General features: G+C 40.4%; 5 protein-coding genes across 5 annotated transcripts; 3 read left to right on the forward strand and 2 right to left on the reverse strand.

The window, feature by feature from the left end:
* Positions 1 to 2780: 2780 nt before the first annotated feature.
* LOC311004817 (gamma-crystallin M3-like) lies at positions 2781 to 3534 on the reverse strand (the record flags this gene model as incomplete). Its single annotated transcript, XM_083996986.1, has 3 exons — positions 2781 to 3059; positions 3164 to 3406; positions 3520 to 3534. The coding sequence occupies 3 exons, from the start codon at positions 3532 to 3534 to the stop codon at positions 2781 to 2783; spliced, it is 537 nt and encodes a 178-aa protein (XP_083853112.1).
* Positions 3535 to 5607: 2073 nt separating this feature from the next.
* On the reverse strand, positions 5608 to 10826 carry LOC311004816 (gamma-crystallin M3-like; the record flags this gene model as incomplete). The annotated part of the gene is made up of 4 exons (XM_083996985.1): positions 5608 to 5889; positions 6259 to 6507; positions 10394 to 10633; positions 10818 to 10826. The coding sequence occupies 4 exons, from the start codon at positions 10824 to 10826 to the stop codon at positions 5608 to 5610; spliced, it is 780 nt and encodes a 259-aa protein (XP_083853111.1).
* A 2812-nt stretch (positions 10827 to 13638) lies between these two features.
* Positions 13639 to 14850, forward strand: LOC311004096 (gamma-crystallin M2-like; the record flags this gene model as incomplete). Its single annotated transcript, XM_083996043.1, has 3 exons — positions 13639 to 13647; positions 13806 to 14048; positions 14575 to 14850. 3 exons carry the CDS (start codon positions 13639 to 13641, stop codon positions 14848 to 14850), a joined length of 528 nt encoding a protein of 175 aa, XP_083852169.1.
* A 1849-nt stretch (positions 14851 to 16699) lies between these two features.
* Positions 16700 to 17470, forward strand: crygs4 (crystallin, gamma S4; the record flags this gene model as incomplete). The annotated part of the gene is made up of 3 exons (XM_083996044.1): positions 16700 to 16708; positions 16856 to 17098; positions 17198 to 17470. The coding sequence occupies 3 exons, from the start codon at positions 16700 to 16702 to the stop codon at positions 17468 to 17470; spliced, it is 525 nt and encodes a 174-aa protein (XP_083852170.1).
* Positions 17471 to 19098: 1628 nt separating this feature from the next.
* Positions 19099 to 21694, forward strand: LOC311004820 (gamma-crystallin M2-like; the record flags this gene model as incomplete). Its single annotated transcript, XM_083996989.1, has 3 exons — positions 19099 to 19116; positions 19189 to 19431; positions 21422 to 21694. 3 exons carry the CDS (start codon positions 19099 to 19101, stop codon positions 21692 to 21694), a joined length of 534 nt encoding a protein of 177 aa, XP_083853115.1.
* Positions 21695 to 22010: the final 316 nt, after the last annotated feature.

Consider the following 22010-nt stretch of genomic DNA (forward strand, 5'->3'; position numbering starts at 1 on the left):
CATATTTTCTCTTATGAAGCAAAACACTTATCGTTAAACAAATCACCAATATTTCCATGATGTCAAGATGCAATTTGATTTTTGTTTAGATAACAGAATTTCTGACATTTTGACAATTTTGCTTCGACAACTGCTGGCTGGCTTGTGACTCCCTGAGTCTATTTGACAAGCCACATACCAGGATTCACTTCCAGTCGATTAGCTCAGTGAGTTAGGAGCTGGTCCTTGGTGTCAGGGGTTGTGAGTTCAAGCCCCAGCAAGGGTGATGATGATGACACATCAAAATGCCAGATGTCCTCAATTGGAAACTCAAGACAATAGATAGTAGATGGTGGCGTTACAGAATGCCTCTAAATTTCAAAACTTTGAAAGTTCATAACAATATAACTGCTGTATTGATTGATTGCTTGCTGTCTTGAAATTGAAATGATTTTGTTTGTCATTTATGTACTTTGTAAAGTTTTTAACTTTATTATACAATTCTGCTTTTTTTTTCTTTTTTAATTGGTCTTTTTGGCACCACTGCAAGCATGAATTAATAAATCAAATCAAAAGTGCTCTTCTCTTCTGCCGAGCTTTGTTTGATTTTGTTACAACTTTGCAATGAATCTTGGGATATGTTGTCCTACAAAGGATACCTACTATGAAGGAGATCTGGGTATTGATCTGGGAATAGCATCAGAGCGACACTTACTCCATAACTAATTCATCTAATCATCTGGGTTAAAGTTTGTTATGGGTGTCGTGTGGTGCAGTGGGTAAAGCAACCGCCCCATGTGCAGAGGCTCCGGTTCAAATCCCACATCAGACAGCCCTTTACTACATGTCATTCCCCTTCTCTCCCTGTCTCTCAAATATACTATCAAATAAAGGCAAAAAATGTACTTTAAAAAAAACAACTTGTATGTTACAATTATTAATTTTATGTACTTGAAGTGATTGAGCTCTTTTTTATTGAAAAAGATTGATACCATACTGTAGGGTGACCTGTGTGCAGCAGAAAGCGTTGATCCAGCCGTCCATTTATGAGCTATACTGCTTATTCTTTCAGGGTCACAGGGGGCATGAGCCAAACCCAGCTGGCATAGGGCAAGAGCAGGGTAAACCCTGGACTGGTTGCTACTCTTTCAGTTTACATGATAATAATACTAATATTAAATAATATAACGTATTAATTAATGTATAAGTAGGCCTACTAAATTCTGTGAATTTGAATTAAATATTTAAAGACCCCCTCCCATGAAAATCGTGTTTTCCGTCCTTTTCACATGTTCCTGTGGCATTTTTCCTGTGTTAAAGGACATATTAGCAGAAAAGGAAGTGCAAAATTGTATTTCTGAGTTTTTCTGCCTTCAAATTGCTGTGAACCAACGGCAGACGCAAACTGGCTGTTTCAGGGAGACTGGGGTTGACGTGTCACAAGGGCCCAGGGGAGGGCACTAGTGCTACAAGCTCCCACCCCGCTCTGCATCTGGCTCAGAGGTGAAAGGCTTGATAGCTCGGTGTAGCTGTCAAGGTATAATAGGTATAGCTCACCTGGTAGAGCAGCTTGCACCGTGAACAGGACTATATTCCAGTCTGGGATCGAATCCCAGTGTGCAGATTTACGCTAAATGCACTGAATCAGTAATTGTACAATGTCCAGCTGTCAGTGATCAGCGAGGGGTTGGCTGGGAGAGTGCAGAGCAGTGCAGAGCAGTGCAGTCTCCGCCCAGCCTTCAGAGGTGCATTGCTAATGAGCTGCTGGTGCTGTGCAGAAGGAGAGCCCTGGGAAACGGCACAGGTTTTGTGATTTTGGCTAAACACTTAATAATCAGAATCAGAATCAGAATCAGATTTATTTGCCAAGTATGTACAGACATACAAGGAATTTGACTCCGGTTTATGCGCTCACTTGTACACACATAAGAAAGACAGCAACAAGAACTAAACACTAAATAATGCTAAAACTAAATAGTATAAATAATAAAAAATAGGGCCGTCGCGTGGCGTAGTGGTTAGAGCGGGTGCCCCATGTATAGAGGCACAGTCCTCGCTGTGGTCGGCCCCGGTTCGAGCCCCGCGTCGGGCGCCATTTGCTGCATGTCATCCCCCCTCTCTCTGCCTTCCCGTTTCCTGTCTGTCTCAACTGTACCATCTATAAAGGCATAAATGCCCAAAAAATATACTTAAAAAATAATAATAAAATAAAATAAATAGGCTAAACACTTAATAATCACAATTTAAAGACCACAGAGAATGTTTTAAAGGGGGCATATTATGCAAAACTCACTTTTTCATTGCTTTAGTATGTGTATTTGCGTATCCAGAGTGCCTCCTCACCCCTTAAACGTAAGTTTTGACAATTACGTCAACATTTTGTAAACTGCCATAGTCAGAAAATGTGTCTCTAAACAAGCCGTTTTAATTTCACCCGGCTTATATTACATCACAAGCCGGGTGATGTGAATATTCAAGCCCTCGCTCCCATGGTTACCATGGTTACCTCAGCTACCAGAGCGAAGCTTCTAAACCGACCATTTTGAGCAGGGCTGTGAAACTGGTGTGTAGAGAACCCAGCTGTGCTCAATCTTTTGGTTTTTCTGACCAAAGCATGTCACTAACATTACTTTTAGACATCAAGGTAGCAAGTCAAGAAGCAAAAATGAGCATAATATGTCCCCTTTAAAATAACCAAAAAGGGGCGCGGGAGGGGGACTTTAAACTGGAAACACAAGATAAGACTCTTGAAACAAATTTTACAAATTGTACTTTTTTATTTAAAAAGCAGTATGCAGAGTTTAGTGGCAGGAATCCATGATGCGCCTCATGCTCATGAACCTGGTGCCGCTCATGCCCATGTCCCTGAAGCTCCTGTACTCGCCGGGCCTCAGGTACATCATCTTGCCTCTGTAGTGGGGCTGCTCGTACATCAGCCAGTGGCCGTCCATCACGTTGCAGGAGCCGCAGTCGTTCATGCGGTAACGGTCCTGGATGTTGTCGCAGTCCTCGTTCAGCTCGTTTGTCTGACCGCCGAAGTTCTCCCTCTCGTAGATCTTCATCCTGTACTGACCTCTGTGCTGTAGAGGGACAAAAAAAGTTTGAAAGGTCAGAAAACCAGAAGAGAGAAGAGAGAACAGTCCAAAGACAAGATCCAGAAGAGGAAGAAGAAGCAAGATCTTACCATGGGGATATGACGGCAAGACCTGATGCAGTCAGACATTCCCATCATGCTCATGTAGTCGGCGTACTCGCCCCTCCTCATGAAGTACTGGTTTCCCATGTAGTTGGGGCGGTCGTAGACCATGAAGCAGCCGCTCTCAACCCTGCAGGAGTGGCACCTGCTCAGGAAGGAGGTCAGCTCGGGACAGTCGCTGCTGGTCTCATAGTGACGACCCTGGAAGTTCCTGTCCTCGTAGAAGATGATCTGAAATCACAAAGAGTGATAATTAATTAATCAAGAATTAATCAATAATTTGAAATTGAGTTGGACTTTTTTGTTTAATTATTTTTTTTGGATGGATGGTTCCCAGTTCCTACCTTGCCCATGGTCATGGTGACTGTTTGGTTGGTACTCAGGACTGAGCTGTGGCTGCTGTGAATCTCTGTCGGTGGTAACCGTTACTTTTATATGCGCTCAATGTGAAAAACGTATGTGGGGCTTCTATTGTGCAAAACTCGTGACTCAGCAACATGTAATAGAAGCCTACTGAGCAGTCAGGGCTCTAAAGGGTTATTATCTAACACTATACCACTCTGGTGGAAATGCATGTACTGTACATGCTGCTATTGCTGCTGCTGTACATTGTTATCCAACATAAAGAAAATAAAGAGAAGCTTCTAACTGTAATATCCTGTCCCACACAGTGTATGGGATAATTCAGTAACTAAATGATAGGAGATTTTATTCGAAATATGATTCAATATAAATTTATTTGACATAAAAAATATGATGGATGTAGAAAATGCATTTTAATTTCTTTAGATTTGAAATGTATACTTCTTTCTAATACAATAAATATAATATCAGTAACTTCATTTAAGATAACCCACATGTCACAGCAAGTTATTAGATAAATTAATCCACACATCTGTGATTGCAAGGCCACATCATTTCATAATCACATAGAGTTTATTATTAGGCCTACACATGATTAGGATTACGTAAAAAATAATGTTAATACCATATGTAGGGTTACATCTGTTTTTGCTTTTGACCTTGGCTTTACGTAAGGTTGTGTTTGGGTAAAGTTAGTGAAATCAAATCAGTTTACAGTAATTTAAATTGACATTGAGCCAGCCCCTAACATTAAATTAAAGTGAAATAAAGAAAGGTTTAAATTTAGTTTTTATTGTTTATTATTACGTTTTACTGGACACAGATAAAAGCCAATCACACAGTTATTGACGAATATTCCACCATTAACTGGTTCATGCGTGCATCTAAAGACTCCAGTGGTCTAGCTCTGCATTGGGACACAGGTCAAAGTAACGTCTTGATGTCCTGTATCTCTCTAATGAGCACTGGTACTAACACAAGTGAACTTTATTGTTACTTAACTTGTAACTTATTCATTCTTATTTTGGATGTTTTTTTAATCAGAAGTCAGTGGGAAGAATATGAACAGTTCATCGTCATTGTGTTGTAGATATTTATTGATTGTTGCATTTAAGACACTAACAGTGATGTGCTTGAATTGGATTTTCACATTTGACACGTTTATTATTCTTTAATTTTTCTTTTCAGTGCTTTTTGTGACTGCAAATATTCTGTGCACCTTCTCTATCTATGACCCAATACCAAGAACTACATAGATTATCACATACAAATCCCTCCTATGTGGAAACAATGAGTTTAAGTTATTGTGATACCAGAATCTCATGAGATGTTCTTGTGGACTTGAAGTGGAAGTGGAGAACAAGAAATTGCCAAAGTAAGGATTTATGAAGTTTGTCCTTATTTTTCAGTGTTAGCTGTATATTAATAAAGAATATAACGGAGTGAAGACATTCCTACAAAACTGAATCTATTACTACTTAATAACTGTGTCTTCAAATAATCTCTGTATGCAGAACATCAGTCACATTGACTTGTTTGTAACGAGTGGAAGGGTCACTATGTTAACCTGCATTGTCCCTATCAAATAAACTGAATTAAATTAAATTAAACTATCACCTGTGTGTTTGTATGGTGTATGTTTGTTTTGTCCACAGTCCTCATTAACCCAATTCAACATTTAGATTCAGGACTCTTAATTAACATGATCAGTATTTTTTTTTTAGGCCACTCCCTCTTCTTTTTCTGACTTTATTTCCCCAGCATCATTAACTTTATTGTATTTTATATCTGTTGAAGTATCATCAGGAAACCTCTGAAAACTCATGAACTATATGTCACAACTTCCATTATCATATCATATATATATCATTATAAGAATAACCTTAACCTCACTATGTGATGATTATAAAAAGGAAACAGTTGGATGTGGATAATTTGTCGATAAATTTTCTTTTATTTTGAAGTAGTGTCCAAAATGTCCACCTGGAATCTTTTACACAGAAGATAAATTGACGATATCTTTGTTTGACATGCATTTGTATTTATTGATTTTACATTTTAATTTGATTCTAACAGGACTCCGTGATGCGCTTGATGGATCCGATTCTCATGTCCATGGGACCCATGCCCATGTCCCTCATGCTCCTGTACTCGCCGGGCCTCAGGTACATCATCCTGCCTCTGTAGTGGGGCTGCTCGTACATCAGCCAGTGGCCGTCCATCACGTTGGCGGACTGGCAGTCGTTCATGCGGTAACGGTCCTGGATGGAGTCGCAGTCGTCCATCACCTCATTCATCTGACCGCCGAAGTTCTCCCTCTCGTAGATCTTCATCCTGAAGGGACCTCTGTGCTGTAAAAAAAAAAAAAAAAAAAAAGACACGAAAGGAAACAGAAAATTATTCAACAAATCAAAAATGGTTTCTTTTTTTTGTCTTTGACCTTATATACAAACAACCAAAAAATGACTTGCTGCTATTGTGCTTTTTATTTTTTGCAAATGTTTTTATTGCCTTACTGTGTTTTTATTGAGTGTATGTAAAGTGATGAGCCCTGTCAAAGACAAATTTCTGCTACCCTTTGGGGCAGACAATAAATGTATCTATCTATCTATCTATCTATCTATCTATCTATCTATCTATCTATCTATCTATCTATCTATCTATCTATCTATCTATCTATCTATCTATCTATCTATCTATATAAATGATACCGTTCATACCATGGGGATCATGCGGCAGGAACGGATGCAGTCGCTCATGCTCATTCCCATCAGGCGCTGGTTGTCGGGGTACTCTCCCCTCCTCGCCAGCATCTGGTGGCCCATGTAGTTTGGACGTTCGTAGACCATGAAGCAGCCGCTCTCCACCCGGCAGGAGTTGCAGCGGCTCAGGAAGGAGGTCAGCTCAGCACAGTCGCTGCTGGTCTCATAGCTGCGACCCTGGAAGTTCTTGTCCTCGTAGAAGATGATCTGGAAACAAACAAGTATACATTTTTAAATCCCCCCCTTCATAAATAGGCCTATCACATGCTCGGAAACTTAACATATATATCAGATTAAATTTGAGCGTATGAATGTTCTCTTACTCTGCCCATTTTGGTGTTTGATCCTAAGCCTGATTGCCCTCGTACTTTGCCAAGCCAAACTGTGTGTCACATTTATACCCATCATGATAGCTAAATGATCTATGGAGCCATTGTTTTGAAAATCTTACTCAGCAGCGTTGCGTACAGGGCTATAATGTTTGTTAAATCGGTCTGTAAATGGTTATTATTCCAGACTGCATGCATCTGGGGCAGTGCCAACAGCAGCAGCTCTCCTATGGGGTACAGGTGGGTGAGAGCACTGAGTGTATCAGCTGGGACTCTTTGTGCTGTCAGTGCTGGGTCTTTGTTGCATTCACAGGTTACTCATCAGTCCACGTCTTTGTCTTACCATTGACTTCATGTCACCGAAGAGAATTCTGCTGTTCACTGGCAATAGTTTTAATATGAAATAATGCAAAGTATGTAAAAAAAAAAAAAAAAAAAAAAAAAGTAGGCTACAAGTAGAAGTAAAATATTTAAGCACAAATGGAGTTATTCCATTTTATGTAAAGAAATATATGGTAATAATACTTTTACTTATGTTTATGTTTACCTTAAGGACTTCAATTCATATTTTAACTCAATCTGACATTGTTACTTTAACAAAAAAGAACCAATTTGTACGTTTTGCTGCATTTACAGACTAATGTTAGCATTTACAGCAGTTAGGCTACTTGGCTTAGCTAGGGCTTAGGCCATCATTGCATATACAAGACAAGGTTATGTACAGCAGCAGAGGTACTTCCTCAAGAAAGACTAAACAATACACTGACTCGGCATCGGAAAATGGCGGGAAGGGCCCATTAGGCTGGGGCTAGCTGTTTAGCTTGCCGGTCATAGCAATTGGACACACAGCTCTTGTTGAGTAAAGGAATGAGGTTTGATGCTTAGCTCACTTTTTTTGACTGATAAGTGATCAGCCGTTGCTATATTGCTAATGCTAGCTATGTGTTGATGTGTTGAAGACGTTTCTAATAGCTCCTGTAAGTAAAAGATCTTAATATGTCCTCCATTGAGTCGTATTTCAGAAGTAAAGTTTGGGTTTGTAACTAAGTTTCAAGTGCCCTCTTATATGTATATTGTGGCTTTTAATTGTTAGGATAGCTGCAGAGAGACAGGAAAGGGGAGGGGGAATGACATGCAGCAAAGGGCCGCTAGTGGAATCTAACCAGGGCCGCTGCATACTGTATGTTGCCTGCTCTACCCAGTGAAATAAACAATGCCCCAAGTATATTGGCAGCAGTACTTAGCAATACAATGTTGTATTTATTACAACTATCTACTGTAGGATACTGTAGGCTACACAAATTTAAACATGATCAGGGAAAATAGAAATAATATGAAAATAAACCTGACACCGAGAGAGTCCGAAAGGAACCCTGGTGCGATTGGTGTATGGTGTGAATGCAGTCCGAACCTTTTTCGAACCAAATGCAAAATCCAAGAGACTTTTTGGATTCAACAGGCTTCCGTTGTTGTCAGAAAATGTGGAAATTATCAACAATGAGCCCTGGGTCGACATGGAGCACAGAGGAGACACGCTGCCTCCTTGATATTTGGTCAGAGGAAAACATTTATCAGATGCTGGAGGACGCACCCTCAGACGTTATGGATGCACATTCTTAATATTTTTTAAACTGATAACAGAAGCTTGTTATTCGATTAATGACCGTTAACTGATTCTTGCTGTTATAATACACACATGCTGCTAAAGCTGTGCAGCCGTCCTCTTTTTTTCAGCGCACCATCCTTCTGATGCACATGCAGACATCTGTGTGTTAGTTGTCTGACCGTCCTTCACGGGGACTGATGCATAACGGGCACATAGCCTACTGTAGGCGAAGCAGCCTAATCCTGTGTTATTTTTTTCTGCGAAACATGACTGAAGGCAAAGTTCTTGTTATCAGTTAACGGTGTACATCCCTAGTAGCCGTCTTGCACATCTTTGTCCTTGACGATGTACAGTCAGGAAGTTGTCCAAGTGACAAATTAGCACAGGAGTCAGGACAGGTGCAACTGGAAATACCAAATTAAAAGGGCAGCAAGAAACACATTCATGACCTCCATTGTACATTTCGTGGAAGATCCAATCATTGGGCGACTGTGGGACACATGTGATTTTATTTACAGTTGGTCCATTTGTAAAAAATAAATAAATGCAATGTGAATACAAACCACACCAAGTAAGAAATAATTTGGTCCGCACCAAAGCAAGTGAACTATCGGACTTTCCTGGTGTGAATACGCCCTGAGACTCTGAAATGTGAATTTCTTTCTCTTAATGTATTTGAATGGCCAAACTCAATGTATAAGTATTTATAAGTAGCAGTTAACTGATGTTTAACCCTCTGTGTATGTCGGACTTCATGTTGCACAGCTGATGAATTAGTTTGTATTGAAAAAGCTTGAAATCTAAGATGCATGAGTGCACAGTTTAATCCAGTAGATTAACTGAACAAATGATAATCTCAGATCCTTAGAAGACATGTGATGATTTGATGATGTGTTTGTGATTGAACTAAACTCAGTGATCTAGTTGTTTATTCCTTTTATTCACTTATTTACTGGATCACCTGTAAGGAGCTGAGCTTCAGACACTAACACATTCATATTGTCATAAACACTTTTAGTGTCATCTGTCAGGATGATTGTTCAGTTTCAGATCATTCAGCTTGTGAATCACAATTACTCAGTCCCAGTATAAGAAGCTGACACTTTACGTTGTTCATCGACTTATCAATGCACTTGGATTTTTTTTCAGCTGTTTTTTTTTTTTTTTTTTTTTTTTCAAATTGTTGTGTTACACACAATTGTTTGGATATTTCTTTTTAAATTGTTTTAATGTGTGTGAATAGCAGTGAAAGTCATCTGTGTAGGTGCTTTAAACCTTCATGATGATGTGTTTACCTCCAGCTACAGTGTGATGTTTTAATAGAGGAAATCATGTGTTATTGGTTATATTGTTTTTTATATTGTTATTTATACTGATGCATGTTGCATGTCACTATATGTTTCTGTGTTTTATGTTTTTACCTTTATGTGATCCTATGAGCTGCAACCCAAATTGCCCCTTGGGACATGAAATAAACTGAACCTGTTATCAGTAGAAAGAGTGACAGCCTGTATAGATAACTAAAGGACTCTGCTCTTGTACAGTGTGGATCCTTACAGCTCAATGGTACAGAGGCTGTAACACTGCCACTCAGTGCTGGATCAATGTGATGTAGTTTATCTAAAAAAAACCGACAACCGCAAAATCTTGTGTGTGATACAAGACGACACGACGACAAGGTGGCGTTTGATTTGATTGAGTTTCATTTTATTCGACAGCACATTTTTCGCACTCTGCTTCAACAGGAATCCATTATACGCCTGACAGAGCTGAGCTTCATGCCGCTGTATCCCACATCTCTCATGCTCCTGTACTCTCCGGGCCTCAGGTACATCATCCTGCCTCGGTAGTGGGGCTGCTCGTACATCAGCCAGTGGCCGTCCATCACGTTGCAGGACTGGCAGTCGTTCATACGGTAGCGGTCCTGGATGTTGTCGCAGTCCTCGTTCAGCTCGTGGCTCTGGCCCTGGAAGTTCTCTCTCTCAAACATCCTCATCTTGTACTGACCTCTGTGCTGTTGATGCAAACACACAAAAAGGAGATGCTGAGATACCTTTAAACTCCACATATTTTGGAAATAAGCAATCATTTCTTCACTATTTTGATAACAACAACATCTATATGTGGCGTCTCAGTTGTCTCAAACTCTTTTGCTTACCTGGGGAATCAAACGGCAAGACCGGATGGAGTCGCTCATGCCCATAGAGTTGTAGTCGGCGTACTCGCCCCTCCTCAGGAAGTACTGGTTTCCCATGTAGTTGGGGCGGTCGTAGACCATGAAGCAGCCGCTCTCAACCCTGCAGGACTGGCACCTGCTCAGGTAGGAGGACATGTCGGAGCAGTCGCTCATGCACTCATAGGAGCGACCCTGGAAGTTCCTGTCCTCGTAGAAGGTGATCTGTAGAGAAGAAAAACAAACAACGGAGTACGGAGTTGGAGAAAAAATCTTGATTTGTCCATTTCTAAATAGACTTTAGTTAGCTTAGAGTGTTTCCTCTTGTATTCTGTGTTTCCCTCCTGTTTACACTGTGTGTGTCTGTCGAGGTGTGAGGTGCTTGTTTTCTGGTCTGTTCTCTACATACCTTGCCCATGTTTGATGATCTGTGTGTTTGTGGGAATCTGTCCAACAACCTGTGGCTGCCAGGCGGCTTTTATACTTTATACGCGCTCTAACACGGTTTTGTTATTCAAATTATCTGGAAGCTGATGAATAAGCAGCTCTGCGATCGCTGTTAATTTCATCTGTGCCATCACGATCCAGAACAAAAGGAGGGGAAATGGGCGGAAGACACAAGGCGGGGAGAGGAGGGAGAAGAACTGAGCTGTAGGTTTAACATTTCTCAGACCGAGGGAGGGGAGGGGAGGGGGGGGACAAGGAAAGTCTGAGTTTGATCCCTGTTAAACTGGTTGTCTGATTAGATTTATCATCCTTTGACCATTCATGTCTCAAGAACAAGCACAATACAGGTCTATTCATTGAATACTCCACATTTTCACTGTTAAAATGCCCTAAATGACCTCCTGTCCACTGATCTCTTATTATGAGCTGTTATCCTAAAGTCAAGCAATGTCATTTTTCATCAAAGTGAAGTAGTAGTGTGTCTGTTTATTTTAATTCCACCAGCTCTGGAAGCCACAGCGGTTAAATAGATGAAGCTAATAGAGAATAGTGTTTCAACTAAAAGTCTGATACTGTGATTTTGTTAAATCATTGATTGACCAGCCAGTGAGCTTTATTTTTTTTTCAATTTTTTTTTTAAAATCAGATCATTGTTTGGTCTTTAGAAAGTCAGAAAGAGACAAAACGTTTCCTGCACTGCAAATATGGTTGTTCACTTTTACAACCAGTGAACTGCAGAGATGAGGCGCTCTGGTGGGTGAGTGGGGATGCTCTCAGCCTCCCATGCAGAAGGTTGCTGGTTCAATTCCCAACTGTGCTCAACATTTCCCCATTCCTCCTTCTTGTGGCTTATCAAACCTCCACTGTACTCTCCAATAAAAAAGGTTAAACATCCCCCCAAAATAAAGACATGTATTATGAACTGTTTGTTCAGTCGATGTGAGGGTCTAAGGACAGAGGATGTTGTTACGATGCCATGTAAAGCCCTTTGAGACAAACTGTTTGTAAAAACGGGCTATACAAATAAAATTGCCTTGCCTTGCCTTGCCTTGCCTTTGTACTCTTGTAAAACAGGGAAAAAAGGTACTTCTCACACTTTTTTACCAATGAGTTGTTGGTTGATTATCAGAATTGTGGCAGATAAATGATACATTAATCATCAATCATTTCAGTGTAAATGTGATGTTCTGGTTTGGTTCTTGACAGACTCACTCTGTTCAGTCGTGTATCTAGAAGGGAAACAAAAGCTCCTGGTCCTGTTCTGTCCAGATGTCCCAGTGGAGCATGGCAGTGTGACAGGGATCCAACAGAACCAAGACCAGGACCCTCAAACTGAAGCAGCTAAGCGGATCCGGCAGTCCTGGATTTTTATTATTTACTCCTGTGTTTTCCTCTTCAAATATCTATCTACTCAGTTGTTGGTGTTAGCATCAGTATTAGCAAGTTCGTGTTATTATCTCAGCATGAAACCAACTACAGGTTGGAATGTCTGATTCATAATATAAACAAAACAAGGTATAACATGAAAAAACTATATTTACTGTTATGACCAATGCAATAACAAAGAATAGAACTGGTCATTAAGATTCAGAGGAATATTTTTCTTCAGATCACAACATTTCAAATAGACTCAGTGATACTTTAATCTCCTCTGTGTGCAGTGTTTCTGAACAATGTGAAAGTAAGCTTCTTAATACATTTTAGACAACCTTACATGTGGTAGTAATTAGTCCCTATTTTTTCATTAGTGACTATAGTCATTAAATCTCCACAGGTGGACGATGACGTCCCAAACATATACAAACAGAGGAACATCAGCTGCTCCTGTAAGTCCCTGATTTCGTTGAGGTTTGTTAATTCTTTGTGTTGAGCTCCATTTGCTTATCACAAATGAGTCTTCAGTGACACTCAAGCATGGCAGCTGTAATGAGACTCTCGACAGATGTTTTAACAAAACGTTAGCAACTAAAATATGAGCGATATGATGCATGCTGGAGCCAACCCTGGCTTTATTCTAGTCTTTTATTAATGACTTGTATCAACTGTGGTTCAGGTATAGGGATTCAGAGGTGATTAGGTATCACACTGTTTTCACCTGGAGACCATTGGGTTCAACAAGATGTTGAGTTTTAATGCCATGACACACAATGAGGGATGTAGTACAGTTTTTATTAAGTAATAGCAACATATTGTGCACTTTTTTCCCCCCAAGAACGCATGGGCAAAGTAGCATCATGGTGAACTGCTAACAAGAACAAGACACATACCTGTCAAAAGTCAGGATACTGAAAGTATCCAGACCAAGTTATGAATATGAAATATTGACATCAAAGACTATGATGTAAATCACAGGTCTAAGATTTATTGTTGCCAACCATTGTCCTAGAGTTGAAGATTGTCTCGTTCCTTGTTGCTGTTGAGATGATGATCAACTTACAAAAAAGCTAAATTAAGACAGTTTAACAAATAATTTCCTGTTCCAACTGAGAAATAACTAATAAACCGTCCCTTCATACAGCAGAACTGAATGGAAGCAACACACACAAATACCATTAAGTATGACAGTTGGCTTTTAGAAGTTTAACATCTCAGTTTTGGCACTTATTTGATATGAGGTCGTCACATGTGGACAAAGGGAAATCAAACTTGACCAAACCATTTTGCTGATATGCAAATCAACCTAATTTAGATGACAATAGCTTTCCCTCGTCTGCACATTCTGCATTTCAATATAAACCACAACACAGCTGCAGCTGCGTGGGAGGCAAGCAATATCATTTACAATGGGGAAGGTAAGGAGCAGATGATATCTTCAGCATCTTTCAGACAGTCGTGATGTATCTAAACTGTCCTCTGTCCTCTTTCTGGTCGTTTTAAAGGTATGACAGTCTGCTATTGTTGTTCGTACTGGACTGAGAGTTCGCTTTTGTCTCTGTTTCTTTTCATGCAGATTGTATTTTTCGAGGACAAGAACTTCCAAGGTGGAAGCTTCGAGTGCAGCACCGACTGCGCTGACCTGCGCTCTTACTTCAATCGCTGCAACTCCATTAAGGTGGAAAGTGGCTGCTGGGTGCTATACGAGCTCCCCAACTTCACTGGCCACCAGTACGTCCTGAGTCCCGGGGAATACCCTGATCACCAGCAGTGGATGGGATTCAGTGATAGCATCAAGTCATGTCGCTGTATCAAAAATGTAAGCTCAATGACCAGTAGTTGCTGTTTGTAACATACCTTTGAAAGTCATCATTTACCACTGATTGTCTTATTATTAGAAAGCACTAGCGCCATTAAGCGAGGTTAATTAACGTTCTACACCAAGATCAAGATAAGGTTAAAATATAAAAACGAAGTGAGGTTGCATAGTAAATTACCTGAAATAGTGGATACAACAGTATCATTTAAAAACATTTATGGGTTAATTTTGTGCAAGAGAGAGCCCAGCTCCAGTGAAATACCACAGAGTGCACCAACCAAGCAGTAATCAGTCAAAGGCCAACAGACAAAAAGGAGAGATAAAAGGCTCATGATTTGGCAGCAGGGTGCTTTATGCCCATGCCCATGCACATCAATTATTGAAGGAAACTAGGAAAACAGCCAAGAAGCACATTTGTAGATGTGATTTCAGAGTAAACGAGGAATTACGAATAAGTCAAACGATGCAGATACTAAAAAGCTACGAGATTTCATCAATTTTAATTCTCTAATGTGACTATTCCAAGGTGTACGGAAAGTCTTGGAAGATCAGGTTTTACGACAAGCGGGATTTCGGAGGTCAAGCGACGGAGTGCATTGAAGACTGCCCATCGTTTTCCGACGCCTTCAAGTTCCGGGAGGTTCACTCCTGCGTGGTGATGGACGGCGCGTGGGTCCTCTACGAACAGCCCAACTACCAGGGACACCAGTACTTCCTGGAACGTGGAGAATACCCCAATTACACCGACTGGGGCGCCACCTCCCCTGCTGTCGGATCTTTCCGCATGATTAAAGAGTTCTAGAACCATAACCCCCCCCAAAAAGAGTTACTTAGATGCCACTAATGTTCTAGAATTCTAAAGAACCAACGCAAGGTTCCAAAGCCCCAAGGCAACAAACTCAAACGCATCAAAGTTCCGGAATCGTGAGAAAGTTCTAGCCCTTAAGCCCTTAAGGAGATTGGAGTTCCAGAACAGAACCAGTGATTTGATTGAGAACACCACCAGTCTCTCACATGTTTTTCCATTTTGCATCTTGTCCTTCTCCCCAGAACCCTGAGCATTGCACTCAAATGAATAAAAGAATTTCTGACGCATAACAAAGCTTTGTGTGTTCTCTCCCATGACGTTGCAAGACGACCAGTCTTCATGTGTCCACCTGTAAAGTTCTTAAACACAACAAACATCTCAAGACAGACTGATTTAACACTGACAGGTACACGTATCATGTAATAAGAAACTATACAATAGGTTCATAAGAGCTTTACAAGTTCACAGGTAAATGACAACATAAGACAGAAATAACATTTCAATCGGAACATACAGTATTGTCATTGATGAGCCACAAACATTCTTCACACTTCATGTTTTGGCAAGTATATAGACTTCAATATGCCATGAAAAACAGGTTTATGTGTAAAGTTATTACATGCGCACAACAGAAACTTGTCTTTTGTCATTTTTATTAATCAAAAGGAAATCAAAAACTATCATCTGTGAAATGAAAATGTAGAAAGTAGAAATACTTAGGGTTACAGGGATACAGTGCAGCTTATTATTCTATCTTCCACGCTGTTTAATGTCACACAATATTGACAAAACCTTTGAGCACAACTAATTGCAATATTGTTTGTGATAACATTTTCTGTAACTATTTAATACCTCATTTATAAAATGTTGAACAGCTTTTTGCAAAGGCCTTTTCATCACAGCGAATCATCCTGGGACACATCGGAGCTAAAGGGCAATGCTGAACTTTTTTGTAAGGATTCATATAAAACATCAAAACAATAACAGGAGCATTCAGACAGATTAGATTCAGATAAGGTTGTCAAAATACTACATAAGTGTGCTGCACGTATTTAATGATGGATCACTATTCATTTCTGTGGGCAGGGTCAAAACTGTTTCTTAAAATACTTCACAGACCAGGTCACATTGTACTTACTGTGTTCATCATTATTTTTAAAAACTGTAAGTGGCGTATTTAGAGATACCACTGTGTATTTACTGTGTAGTTACTGCAGATTGTGGAACAACAGAAAAAGAGGACAACTCTGCACTATCAACATGACTCACCTCTGGTGCATAAAATATTTGAGTTGTTTTTAAGGTTAAAGAAACTGAATATGAATAGAAAATGGCAACTTCACTTTTCACCACTGCAGTTTAATATCATGTTGTGAATAAACTATCGACTCTCTGTCAAATTTAATAAATGCTGTTGGTGCATATTCAATTCATGCAGAAGTAATATTGTAAAGGATGCATGTGCACTGCTTACGTGCAGAAATTACATAGATAACACTATAAAACTTTATCTCCATGGCACTTTCCACACATAAAACAAAGCTTAGTGTTTATAGTGTACAGAAAAGCTTTACATGAAATTGACCAAACAAAAGACATTTACTGCAGCAGCTCAGATCAGTTTGGACTGAGCAGTGACTGAGGTTTCGATACTTGGCAACGCCAAACAACTATTGTTTGTGGAAAAGCAATTCAGTGAGTAAGAACAATGGGCAGAATCTAGATGAATTTGAATTGTAATAACTGTTACGTGCACTGCTAAACATGGAATTGGCCGTATTGTTTCTGCCATGTATAAAGAGTTCTGCACTGGTCGCTGGGTGTAGCATTTTAAACCCCAGTCATGGAGAAGGTGAGATTTTCCATTACCTTGTGGCTGCAGGAGCTAATTATTCTCTAAATCTAGTGCAAGACTTTAGAGGTTTTGTGAACAAGGATTTGAACATGTGTAAATGTGGATGCAGATAAAACCTTCTGTTTGTGTCTGTTTCTGTTCCAGATTGTGTTTTTCGAGGACCGGGACTTCCAGGGGAAGTCCTACGACTGCAAAGGGGACTCTCCTGACCTGCACGGCTACATTCGCCGATGCAACTCGGTCAAGGTGGAGGGCGGCTGGTGGGTTCTGTATGAACGCAACAACTTCACAGGCTACCAGTATGTGATCGGTCCAGGAGAGTACAACGACTACCGCCACTGGATGGGCTTCAACGACTGCGTCCGTTCCTGCAGGATCATCAAAAATGTAAGTGGCCTAGTGAATGTAAACACTCCTTTAGACTCTATAGTGATCCTCATGCATCAAACTGAACACAACTCTGTGCATGGCTCTTTTGTTTTTTAGGCTAAAGGACCGTGCAAGCTGAAGCTCTTCAACCGGCCCAACTTTGACGGTCAGTCTCTGGAGCTGACGGACAACATGAAGTCGGTTCAGGAGAAGTGGCTCAGGCAAGAGGTCCAGTCCTGCAAGGTCCTGGAGGGCTGCTGGGTTTTCTACGAACATCCCAACTTCTGTGGTCGGCAGTACCTGCTGGAGAAGGGGGAGTACCGGCACCACTCTGAGTGGGGGGCTCTGAAATCCATCGTGGGCTCCATCAGAAAGATCATGGAGATCTGAAATGCAACAATTCAATTCATGTTTCCTGTAATGTGATGCTCTAAAATAAACTCCCTTGATGCTCATGCTGCTTCATGTTTTTGAGACGTTTCATTCACAGTTTAATTTTCTAAAATTGAAGGGAGATAAAGACAAATTATCAAATGATACAATTAATGACAAATATGTGCCATACAATCTCTATTGTGCAAATGATAAAAATATGTAATTGCTTTTCAAAACTGCTCGTGTCAAACTAGAAAATATTAAAATAATCAATTTAATTATGAATAAAATAGCATTGACTTAAATCTTTATTAGAAACAACTTAGATGATACTAAAGCAGGTTTTGCAACATATCCTCCATCATCAAAGCTATAATGTTAAATTTGTGTTGAAACTGTGTTAAACAGTTGCAGAAAGCCCAGTGGTTGAATTGTACTCTGTTAATCTGGGTTTGTTTGTTTTTTTTCCTAATAATGGATCGGACATAAATGATTGTGCTGATTACAGAGCAGCACTGGAAACTATGGGTTTTTGTTTGGTCATATAATCTATCACAGCAACTCAGTGTCTGTCTGTTCAGTCACAGGAGCTGTGGTAAAGTTAACTTACAGATTTCTGAACGTTTCTAGTCTCAAGGATCAGGTCTATTCTGTTTCCTGCAATGGAAATAACATCTTCAACACATCAGTAATTTAGACTGCATCTCAATCAGAAGTGCAGTAACCCTCCCCCATAACCAGAACCACAGCAACAATGAGACATAAGGACATACAGGACTTCAAGTTTCTAAATACATATATTCTCTATTAATTTCCGACTAATATGACCTATATGGTAGCCTAGATAAAACATTTCTCTGGTGCCTTCAAAGTACCAAATTTGTCTCTTGAAGAGAAAAACAGCAAATCTCCAATTTCAGAAGCTGAAAACATCAAATGTTCCTCATGTTTGGTTGAAAAAGACTCAAACAATTCACCTGTCATCCTCGTAGATGCTTAAGATTGCCGTAGTTGGTTAACTAGTTAATTTCGCCAGTAGGAAACTTCCAGTCATCTGTTATAATATGAAAATACTGATGTGGCGAGATTGAAACTTTTCATTTCTGCGAATTTTGACTGAACTGAGCTGTGATTTGGTGATTTGGATGTAAACACAGCGAGAGGCTGATTGCTATATGAGTCGTCTGTCCTCGTCAGCTGACTGTGGGCTGAGGTGTGGGTGCAGACGGAGGGTGGAGCATGAGTAGATGTTGATACACCTGTCCCCTCCGTTAGTCTACGTTAAAGCCCGCATCACCGAGCTCCACGTGGGCCACAAGCCAACTTCACCGCATCCGCTTCGGACAGCAGAGACAATTTAATTGGATCAATAAATTGTTTCTGGAATCGGGCGTTGACGGATCAAAAGGTCAGCCGTCGCAGGAGGGAGTAAACACTGAGCATGTTTAAAACAATTGCAGCATCAGCCATTGTGCGGATATAAATGCTGAGGCAATTAAAATAACAATGATGCTCCTGGCAGCACATTTCAGTGCGAGCACATACACTGTATATATAAATCTGGAGCAGGCCTGTGAGTGGTGTTGTGTATGTGAAAGGTGAGATAAACAAACGGGTATCAAACTGTGGTGTGAGGCCCAAACATGGACCGTGTAGGAAAGGTAGGAAAGCAGACGATCTATCCATCCCGTCCGCCTCCATGTTCTGCTCTAACTCACTGTCCACCTCCACAGATCGTGTTTTATGAAGACAGAAACTTCCAGGGTCGCTATTATGAGTGCAACAGCGACTGTCCCGAGCTCAACACCCACTTCAGCCGCTGCAACTCCATCCGGGTGGAGAGCGGCGCCTGGGTTCTGTTCGAGAGACCCAACTACCTGGGCTACCAGTACATCCTGACCCGGGGGGAGTACCCAGACTACCAGCGCTGGATGGGCTACAACGACAGCATCCGGTCGTGCAGGATCGTAAGAAATGTGAGTGATGATCCGACGCCTTGAAGCTGAAACACCTGAAACACACACCTGTCCATCCGTTAAAGCTACGCAGGGTTTTCATTCCATCATTGTCTCCTAGAAACTTAAATGTTTACTCATCAAACATTGTTCTGAGGGAAAGTTTTTGCAGAAAGTTTAGCATACTATTAATTTAACTTAAGTGTTGATCCTAAATGTGTTTTCTTACAACTTCCTCTTTCAAAATAATGTCAGCTTCACTTGTATCTACTACGTTTCTATTGTGACGTCTAGAACCAAAACTACAAACTTTGTTCAACCTTTACAAACGTGCGTCTGTTGATTGAAGAACAGATAGGAATCGGGGTTTTATCTTAGTTATTGAATCAATAAGTTTCATCCTGTTTAACAGCATCTGAAAAACAAAAACAAACATGGAGTCACTCAAACTGCCTCGCTCAGTGTAATCAAATCCAAATTCAATGGATATGATATTAAACAGTCTCACACGTTGTCCTCGGTGATGATGTGAGTGATTGTAAGTCATAATCATGATTATTTTTCATATTTCTCTCAGACGTCTGTGAACTCACAGTCTAATATCGTGAGCTATCGAACCCAACCACCTTCAAACTGCATGCAACTCACAGGCAGGTGGCACCTCCTAACACAGAACTGGGAAAACAGATCAGTAGCATATATATATTGTTTCTAGGAAGCAAGGATATTTAATGAAAACATATTTTTTAAAAGTGTCAATAACTCTTTGTTTATCTTTAATGTACAATATAGCTTTACTCAAAACCTACCCAGGTTATAGGTTATAACTCCTGACCTGATGACGGCAGGATCTTCCCTCAACGACAAAACCTTAGACCCTTAGAAACCTTTTGAAAACCTAAAAACCTCAGAAACCTTTAGAAACCCTTCGAAACACCTCGAAAACCTTGAAATCTTTAGATATGTTTACAACCTTTAGAAACCTTTAGAGACACCTTGAAAACCTCAGACACCTTTACAAACCCTTAGACACACCTCGAAAATCTCGAAATCTTTAGAAAAGTTTAGAACATTTAGAAACCTTTAGATACCTCAACAATCTTAGAAACCTTTACAAACCCTTAGACACACCTCGAAAATCTCGAAATCTTTAGATATGTTTACAACCTTTAGAAACCTTTAGAAACACCTTGAAAACCTTAGAAACCTTTACAAACCCTTCGAAACACTTCTAAAACCTTTGAAACCTTTAGAAACACCTTGAAAACCTCGAAATCTTTAGAAATGTTTAGAAACCTTTAGAAACCCTTAGAAACACCTTGAAAACATCGAAACCTTAAGAACCCTTAGAAACCTTTAGAGACACCTTGAAAACTTAGAAACCTTTAGAACCCTTCGAAACACTTCTAAAACCTTAGAAACCTTTAGAAACCCTTAGAAACACCTCGAAATGTTTAGAAATGTTTAGAACCTTTAGAAACCTTTTGACACCTCAAAAATCTTAGAAACCTTTAGAAACCCTTAGAAACACCTTGAAAACATTGAAACCTTAAGAACCCTTAGAAACCTTTAGAGACACCTTGGGAAACTTGGAAACCTTTAGAAACCCTTAGAAACACCTCGAAATGTTTAGAAATGTTTAGAACCTTTAGAAACCTTTAGACACCTCAAAAATCTTAGAAACCTTTAGAAACCCTTAGAAACACCTTGAAAACCTCGAAATCTTTAGAAATGTTTAGAACCTTTAGAAACCTTTAGACACCTCAAAAATCTTAGAAACCTAAAGAACCCTTAGAAACCTTTAGAGACACCTTGAAAACTTAGAAACCTTTAGAAACCCTTATAAAGAGTTCTTGAGTCAATGTATTTGTTCTGGTTACAGGAAACAGACCCAACACAACCCCTAACCTTAATGTGACTAAAACAACCCAGTAAGAACCTGGATCTTCAGAGTGTAGATGTTACCTCTTCAGTTCCTCAGCTGGTCTCCTCTCTGGCCTTTGTGTTTCAGACCTCCAACGTGTTCAGGATCCGTGTGTACGAGCGTCCCGACTTCAGCGGTCAGATGCTGGAGAGCTCCGACGACGTCAACAACCTGGCCGACCGCGGGCACATGCGGGAGGTTCACTCCGCCCACGTGCATGACGGCGCCTGGGTCTTCTACGAGCTGCCCAACTACCGCGGCCGCCAGTACCTGCTGGAGAGAGGAGAGTACCGACGCTTCAACGAGTGGGCGGCCATGAACCCCAACGTGGGCTCCTTCCGCCGCATCCACGAATTTTAGACTGTTTCTCTCTGAGTTCACGTTTTACATGACTGTTCGTTGCACATTTAATAAAAAAGGATTGTGCTCACTACGTTCATCCCTCCTCCATATTCTGTGAGTTACGCTAGGAAACAGGAAACTGTTAAATACACGGCACAAGCACATCATCAACTCTGGACGCTCCTTAATTGGCTTTAGACACATTTAGGCTGCATACAGGTTCAAGATACAGCCAGACAACCAGGTGTCAATTTACAGCAATTTCATAAAGATCTGTGAAGATTCCTACACACAACTACAAGACATGAAGGAAATCTCTAAATCAAAGTGCCAT

Source organism: Trachurus trachurus (assembly GCF_905171665.1).
Source record: "Trachurus trachurus genome assembly, chromosome: 21".
NCBI lineage: Eukaryota > Metazoa > Chordata > Actinopteri > Carangiformes > Carangidae > Trachurus > Trachurus trachurus.